At 47.9% G+C, this 8,942-nt stretch overlaps 1 protein-coding gene across 2 annotated transcripts in view; it reads right to left on the reverse strand.

Moving 5' to 3' along the window:
- The window catches only part of CTPS1 (CTP synthase 1), a 28,165-nt gene that overhangs the window by 17,222 nt on the left and 2,001 nt on the right, over nt 1-8,942 (reverse strand). Inside the window, exons 2-6 of one of the 2 annotated variants that reach the window (XM_029948635.1) lie at nt 6,539-6,717; nt 5,523-5,693; nt 2,702-2,802; nt 2,214-2,330; nt 1,037-1,120 (exon numbers count right to left, since the gene is read on the reverse strand). In XM_029948635.1, coding sequence (XP_029804495.1) covers nt 1,037-1,120; nt 2,214-2,330; nt 2,702-2,802; nt 5,523-5,693; nt 6,539-6,704 — 639 coding nt within the window. In that variant the 5' untranslated portion in view covers nt 6,705-6,717. The remainder of the gene's footprint in view (nt 1-1,036; nt 1,121-2,213; nt 2,331-2,701; nt 2,803-5,522; nt 5,694-6,538; nt 6,718-8,942) is intronic. The other variant, XM_029948636.1, reaches the window with a different exon arrangement.

Here is an 8,942-nt window from a genome sequence, read left to right on the forward strand (position 1 = left end):
TCAGATACCAGCTTCTCAAGCTGGATGAAAATGTTAACTCCGGCACAATGCACACCAACTATGAAAACAGGACGTTTTCAAAGCTGACATTCCTAAATCCCACTCCGGAGAAACCTAAGAGGGTGGGGGTGCACATGAACACATGGATGATGAACCACAGAACCAACTGGGGTTTTCCTCAGTTAATGCCTTGGTAGGAGGGAAGGGACACCAAATGGCAGGCAGAAAGGAGAAACAAGGCATGACCTCGTGCATGCCTGTGTGGAAATCTTTGCAAATGACACCCCCACTTCAAAACACTAACGCCAGTTCTCCACCGCCAACGAAAAGCATGCCAAGGAAGAAAGGTCTTATCTGCCATGGAGCAGAAATTTTCTAATTTTTTTTTAAAATTTAAATACAGTTGACACACAATGTTACATGGACTCTGGAGAAACAACATAATGACTCAACTCTATACCCTACACTATGCTCCCCACACCCGCAAGTGCAGCCACCTGTGTCACCACCGCAGGATGCCATTCCTCCACCCTATTCCCTAGGCTGTGACTTTCATCCCCAGGACTTACTCATTCCACAACTGGAAGCCTGTGCCGTCCATTCTGCCCATCCCACCACTACCCTTTCCTCTGGCAACCGCCAGCTTGTTCTCTGTATTTACGGGTCTTTTTAGTTTGTTTTTTAGATTCCATATAGGTGAGGTCATATGGTACACAGATTTTTTTTTTTGCATTAAAAAAAATTTTTTTTTTAATTTACAACCAAATTAGTTAACACATAGTGCAGTACTGGTTTCAGGAGAAGAACCCAGTGATTCATCGCTTAATGTGTAACCCCCAGTGCTCATCCCAACAAGTGCCCTCCTTAATGCCCATCCCCCACCCACCTCCCGTCTAGGAACCCTCAGTTTGTTCTCCATATTCAAGAGTCTCTTGTGGTCTGCCTGCCTCAGTTTTTATCTTATTTTTCCCATGAGAGAGAGATTTTAATTATGCATACAAGATTACACTGATACCAGGAAATTGTACAATCTTACCAGATCTGGAGAAAGTCCAAGCCCTCTAAGTTCCCGAACGCTATTCTGTGTGGGTTTAGTCTTCTGTTCCCCTGTTGAACTTGGCTATTTTACAAAAGGGGGAAAAAAGTTAATTTCTCTATGATAGAGAATTTTTAAGTATGACTTCTCTCGGAATCTCTTTTATTGATCAAAGGTCCTCGTGCATGTATCTTAGAGGCAAACTGTTCTACAAGGTCTGTTCTGATCAAGACAGTGAGCCCTTCCCTTCCTCAAATCCCAGGAGGCAGCCAAACTTCCCCTCTTCCATGATCCTTCTGGTATGCTTTCCACTACTTCCAGACATGCAGTTTGAGGCATTTTCTACTGACTTCCCTGTTAGAGGAGGAATCCTCTCCCTCTATGATACATGCACCTGTCCTGTGCCTATAGCCCATCTCATGATCCCTCTCCCGTGTTACATGTGTTTGAGTATTTAAATACCACCCACTCGGGAGTACCCGAGTGGCTCAGTCAGTTAAGCATCTGACTCTTGATTTCAGCTCAGGTCATGATCACACAGCTCGTGAGACTGAGCCCCACACTGGGCTCTGCACTGACAGTACGGAGCCTGCTTGGAATTCTCTCTTCCTCTGTCTCCCCCTGCTCAAGTGCACGCATGTGTGCGTACTCTCTCTCAAAATATATAAACATTTTTTAAAAACTCCCTTTACTTCAGGTATAGTGGGGTTTCACCATGTAGTAGAGACAAGTGGGACATTTTCTTTCTTTCCTTTTTTTAAAGTTTATTTATTTTGAGAGTAAGTGTGAGTTCGGGAGGTGCAGAGAGAGAGAGAGAGAGAGAGAGAGAGAAAATCCCAAGCAGGCTCCGCACTGTCAGGGCAAAGCCCGACGCAGGGCTCAAACCCACAAACTACAGGATCATGACCTGAGCAGAAGCTGGACACTTAACCGACTGAGCCCCCCGGGGGCCTCCAAATGGGACATTTTCAACCCACCATCTTCAAACGCAACTTCCCTGGCTAATTTTCCAGATGTTTTCCATCTGAGCTTTTCCAAAAGTCTAATTACAATAATTTTAAATTCACAAAGATGGTCTTTATTCCCCACACCTCACACATCCAAAATAGACAAGGAATGAAAACCACACTCTTCTCTCTCCTTCCCACCCCCACAAAGTAAAATCTAAATGCCTTACCTGAGGGACTAGACTGACATGAATATTACAGAAGTTCTCTCTTTTGACCTTGAACTGGAACTGACGGAAGGCCTCAATAAAGGGCATGCTTTCTATATCTCCCACCGTTCCACCAAGCTACAAGAACAAGTTCTGTTAGAGGTCAAGCACGAGCCCTTCCTTTCACGGGTCAGTTTTCAGACAACTGCACCCCATTATCTCAGCTCAGTGATCAGTAACAGCATAATGTGGACTCTCTGAGCCCAGTTAATGTCACTTAGCAGTAACTGGCATTTCTTTATGCTGAATGGTTACTTTTCTGGACAGGCTCTCCATTCCCCAAGGCCATCCTCCAAGGAAAAGACCGGGGGAAGATATACTAGAAATTGTATTCATACCAGTCACAAAGCCAAGAAACCTGTATCCTATCTACTTGGTTAGCCATAAATAACTGTTGTATGACTAAGGAGGTGAAGTTGTACATTTGGTTAGAAAAGATTCCCACCAACCTCGATAACACACACTTGAGGTTCTAGGCCATCTTCATCCACTGGTATTAATGCCTGTCTCATGACCCACTCCTGGATTGCGTCTGTGATGTGAGGGACAACTGGAAAAGAGATAGGAGGTACGTAATGTACACTTGTATCTGTCGACACTGGAGGGAGATATGCTTACTATGACAACACACGGCTGCAATCTTTGCCTGGAGTGGTAAGGGGGTCATAGACCTATTTTTGAGACCACTCTTAAATGGCGTTAAGAAATCTTTGAGCTCCCATTATCTGTGGCCTCCTCTTTAAGGTTTCCAAGTTGTGGCTGCAAGCACAAGGGGATAAGGCCAAGAGTATGTCCTGAACCCACATCAGAGCCCTTGCCCCTCTGCAGAGGGCACGGAGGCTGCACCGCCACCCCACAGACCCGTGACCACCACACCGCCACCCCACAGACCCGTGACCACCACACCGCCACCCCACAGACCCGTGACCACCACACCGCCACCCCACAGATCTGTGGCCACCGCACCGCCATCCTACAGACCCGTGGCCACCACACCGCCACCCCACAGACCTGTGGCCACCGCACCGCCATCCCACAGACCCGTGACCACCCCACAGACCCGTGACCACCACACTGCCACCCCACAGACCCGTGGCCACCACACCACCATCCCACAGACTTGTGGCCACTGCACCGCCATCCCACAGAACTGTGGCCACCACATCGCCTGCTCCTGAGGGCAGGCACTTCACACCTGGGTCCCTTCCAGGCCCCTGTTCCATCATGTTCCCACTTACCAGAGGATAAACACTCCACCGATAAGACAGAACACAAGATGGGGGGTGGTCAGGAACACAGCATTTGGAGCCACAATGTCGGATGCAAACCTTAGTTCCGCAGCTCATTAGGTATGGATCCTTGGACAAGTTACTTCACTATCCTTAAGCTCCATATCCCTATACACTAAATGGAGATGACAGCTCCTACTTCATAAAATTGTGCAAATTTTCTGCACTACCCCCGGTAAAATGTTAAGCAGAGGGCCCAGGGTGCCAGCGCTCGGGAAAGCCAGCTAGTGCTGAACACTTTAAAACCCTGGTTGGAGGGCTCAGAGGGCAAGTTCCGAAGGGGCAGTGATTACTGTTTAACTTGCTCTGTATTTAAGCAGCAGTGCCTCAGGCACAAGGATATTCATTATCTACTGCACACCCAGCAGTCAAAGGGATCTTTTTTACATTTTTTTTAATGTTTTTTAATTTATTTTTGAGAGACAGAGAGAGCAGGGGAGGGTCAGAGAGAGAGGGAGATACAGGATCTGAAGACAGGCTCCAGGCTCTGAGCTAGCTGTCAGCCCAGAGCCCGACAAGGGGCCTGAATCCACAAACCGTGAGATCATGACTTGGGCTAAAACCGGACGCTTAACCAACTGAGTCACCCAGGCTCCCCCAAAGGGATCTTTTAAATACGCAAAGCAGTGCCCCCACCCCCCAGGGTTTAAACTCTTCAACGGACTCCCACTGCTCCAAGTGAAATCCAAACTCCAGGCCCAAAAGACCCTGCATAACCTGTCCGAAGCCCATCTGACCCACCCCTCTCTTCATCCCCCCTGGTCACCAGGCATGACAGCTCCAGTCCCTGACCTCTCTGGAGCCTCGGGCCTCAGGTCCCTCCCTGGCTGGCCTCTCTCTCCTTGAGAATGGCCCCTGGTGGAGACTCCCTAACCACCTATCCAAGCTGGCTGTCCCCACCCATTCTCTCTCTCCTATTTATTTCCTTCACAGCTCTTTTCAGACATCTTTGTTTCATCTGTTTGTTTTTGTGTCTCCCACATGGTGGCCTCCAGGGGGGCGATGGCCTTGAGGGTCTTGTCCATCCATAGCCCCAGTGCCATAGAGGGTGTGTCCGTCCACAGCGAGAGTGCAGGAGGAATGCATGCATACAAGAATGAATGCGCAGGAAGCCTAGAACAACAAACTGTATGATCGAGATCCTCTTCATTCCTAACTGATCCCCTTTCTAAACCGTGTCCTGCAGCTCTCTTAGCTCTCCTGACAATAAGGAGGGCCAGCTAGTTATTACCTCCATTTGGCAGAAAAGGGAACCAGATCTCAAAGAGGCTAGGTAATCTGCCTGTGTCCACAGAGCTGGTAAGTGGCAGGGCTAAGATCTAAGCATGGGCTAAGCAGGGCCTAAGGGGCTTTCAGTTCAGCCAAGTCTAAAGCCAAGGGCAGGTTCACTCTCATAAACTCAGAGAAAAGCCACTTTTCAGCAACCCCCGCCCCCCCCCACCCATTTGGACTTATGCCACCACACCAGACCACTGCTTTTCCAACCCCATCTTTTTAAGAGTGGCAATTTTCTCAAATGAACGCTGTGCAAAACCCCAGGGCAGCAGGCAGACTGAGAGCCGCCCTCGGATTCCCGCAGGCCCACGCACGCCGGTGCCCAGCCTGCAAACCAATGTACACGACGGACGTGCTTTTCCTACCCATTTACAAGTAGGTCCCACATGCACGACACATATACCACCACCCAGCTTACTGCCCTGATGGCGCTGCCTTCGTCACTTCACACCCATCACTGCGTAAAAACAGCTCTCTGCACTCAAACTACGCCGACTAAGAGCTTCAGGGGTGTTCATGCAGCGCCAGGGGTTCCTTCAGATTACTTTTTGAGTAAGCAGCCGCACAACTCTGAATTTTCAACCCGAGGTCGGTAACAAGACCTGGATGCTTTCAGGCTGCCCTGGCAGGAGAAGGAAATGCCTGCTCACAAGAGAACAGTGAACTGCTTTATGGTTTTTAGTCTTGAAGGCAAATCCAGTTTTACCTTGGACGGTTTTCCCCAAGTAATCTCCTTTGCGTTCCTTGTTAATGACGTACTGGTAGATCTTTCCAGTGGTCAGATTATTGTCCTTGGTGAGGCGGATGTCCAGGAACCGCTCATAGTTCCCCAGGTCAAGGTCTACTTCCCCGCCATCATCCAGCACAAAAACCTCGCCTACAGTGACGGTGAACAGTGAAAACGGTCAGGGTGAGTGAGAAACGCCCGTGGCAAACGTGAGTCTCAAAATAGAAACACTCAAAGACAACAAAGTCTGCATTACTTTGATATGCAGCAGAGAAATTTATTTCTAGGAAACTAAATATGACACAAAAGAAAGACAAAAAAATCACCAACCGTTCTCCAAGAGGCAATAGCTTACCTCCAGCCTACCCACAAGCTCCCTCGGAATCAGGAAGTTATAAAATAGCACCGAAGGAAGGAAATCATAGCCTCAAGGGCCATGGAGACAGGGAACTTTACAGGGGTGTGGCAGCTGCTGCCTAAAGGAAAAGAACCCTCAACAGTGCCTTGTGCAGAAAAAGGCTTCAAATGTGGCGGAGCGTGGTGTCCTGCAAGGCGGCTCATAGTGGACACGAAGGTCCTGTTGATAACAAAAACCAGCTTCTGCCTACCCTTCAGTCCCAGCAAAGTTGTGAAACTCCAAGTTTCTCCCATTCCTTTGTCTGACACTCATTCCTTGGGACGTCATTCTAGAAGTCTTGCCCAGAATGGCTCATTCCTACCATCACAATAGGAGAGCAGCATAAAACTCAGAAAGGGAAAAACATCTTCTTTTTCCTCCCCCGCTAACGCACTACATTGCCTATTTCAATTTCCGCTTCCTCTCTGGCCAGGTGAGAAAAACAAAACTCTGTGAACATTAAGGACCTTTTGGGAAGGCCGGAAATGCAAGTCATGCTATACAAAAATACCCGCGATTTCCAAGGGCTGATATGTTCCTCCACACACTCCACAAATATTGTTTTAACAAAAGAAAGAAATGCATCGCGCTTACTTACCATGCTCATAAGGAGAGAACGTTCCCGCATCAATATTAATGTATGGGTCAATTTTAATCGATGTCACATGTAAACCGCATGATTTCAGTATCGTGCCTACGCTGCTGGCGATGATCCCTTTCCCGATTCCTGATATAACACCACCAGTAACTAAAATGTACTTCATTTCACTTCTTGACCTGCAAGTGGAAGAAGGAAAAACTGCAGATAAAACAGACTTCCACAAAGTGAACGTATCAGGGTTCAAAGGCCAGCTGCGCCACTTCCTAGCTATGAACCCCCCAGGAACCTCAGTTTCCCCATCCATCGCACGACTGTAGAAGGCTATTACGTGATGTCAGCTCCTAAGAAACGTTTCTTGGATCACTGAGTGGCTTTCGTCAAACATGAGTTGAAAAGCAACGACAAGTCACATAATGTAGCTTTTGTTTAAAGCTCTGACACTCACAACCTTGAGAGACGACCTAATAAAAAATAAATGTAAAAATCTGAGAACAGCTGTGTTGATAGGACACTACGCCCCAAACGGTGGCTGACAGAGTCACGGGACCGTGGGGTACGAGAGCAGGTGCCTCATTATTCTCCCTGCACGGGGGAAACATGCTCTCAATCTCGGACGGGCACTCGATTGCCCCACGAAAAAGAAAATGTCTTTGACAATGTAACCCCAAGAAAACACAGTTTCACTGGGTTATGGAAGACAAAGTAAAAGAACTTCAACATTTAAAAGGAGTTGCCATTAAACCTAAAAATCCTTTAATTAAAGGTAGCTTGCTCCCGTAATTTACTAACCACTTACTCCTTCCCAGTTGTACAGCTGGCTGTTTACTCAAAAATCTCTCTGAGCTCTACCATGAGGAGAAACCATATACACTGAAGGAAAGGAACATCAGTAATAAACCAGCCTGAAGCACAGCACGGGCAGAGGACTCAAAGAGGGGATAGGTTCCATTAAATCCAAAGAGCTGTACACCTGTGGCTGGGAATGGAAGCAGCAACTGTGGGGAGAGATCAGAAGGGTGGGGGGATGCAAGAAACAGCAGAGGCGAGGTGATGGCAGGGCGAATTCATTGCTGGCCCCTAGCTTAAGAGGCTCAGAGACACCACAGGGTCAGTAAACCTGAACGTGATCCAAACGCAATCACCAAGTAGAGGAGAATGCTTGCTTTGGCATGGTCAGGACATTTTCCTCCTCCGGGAACATTTCATGTGAAGCCAGTTTATAATAAAAATAAGCTAAGAAAGGAACAAGGAAACTGGGGAGTTCTTGCTTGAAGCATTCCCCCGCCCCTCTCCTCCCCAAGGCAGGAATGAACACACTTGGCAAAGAATGCTCAGAATGACCTCCCCCTTGGGCAGCGAGGAAGACACCCAGACCATGACCTGCTCCTTCTATCCTGCTACAGCATTTCCAAAAGCATGGTCCTTGGTTTCTGCAAAATGTATGTGGGTTCCCTAAAGCATTTGATGGATGTATAAATCAGAGACTTGTTGTTAAACAGTGGACTGGTTTAATGCCAGACCTCCAGGACCCTTTAATAAGTTAATGTGCTCTGTGATCTCCCCAAATGGGCATACAGCGTGCAATGTCCCCAAACTTGTTTGACCCCAAGTCCCTAATATTTGGGGGGCAGGGGGGCGGGAGGACACGACTCTTATCAACTCACAGTGAAATGGCTCCTTATTGACACATGATTATCAGATGTGGCTATATTTTAGATGTGTTCTAACCAGGGATATCCCTGACCCTATAGAACTAAATTCTCAGACTAAATTTTAGTCGTTTCTAGAAATGTCTCGGCCACCCTGAGTGGGTTATGGAGGTTACTTTTACAGAAGACTCACTTCATCCATTTGCATTTGACTTGTCCCAACGTTCCTTGGGAAGATTCTGGGCAGTCTCCCACAGTGCCTGGCAATGAAGACCCACAGACCAGGTGGGAGAGGCTGACGGGACCTTCTCACTCACACACTGACGAGCGACCCCCTACGTAGGTGTACTGTGCTGGACACTTTGGGGACCATAAAGCTTTTTTTTTTTAAACTTTTCTTTGCATTTATTTTAGGCAGAATTTACTCTGGCCATAAGTTTTTGTTTCTTCGGTTTCTTCAGGGATATCTTTTTTTCTGCAACCCCCTCTGCTGGTGTAGGAACAATCTGGTCTTTTTCAGTGAGGATCAGCTCCGTGCGGCAGGGAGAGCTCGCGTGTGGGCTGGACCGACCATGAGCCCTGTTTCTCTGCCACGTCTCAGGGGCTCTGGTCACCTGGATGTGCTCAATGACCAGAGAATCTACATCTGAACCCTTAAGTTCAGCATCACGCTGCATTCTTAAGTAGGTGCAGTAAAAATTCAGCACCCTTTCTGGGCCACTGACCCTGGGTCCAGCACCACTGTTTGGCCT

This window comes from Suricata suricatta, chromosome 8, assembly GCF_006229205.1.
Source record: "Suricata suricatta isolate VVHF042 chromosome 8, meerkat_22Aug2017_6uvM2_HiC, whole genome shotgun sequence".
Classification (NCBI taxonomy): domain Eukaryota; kingdom Metazoa; phylum Chordata; class Mammalia; order Carnivora; family Herpestidae; genus Suricata; species Suricata suricatta.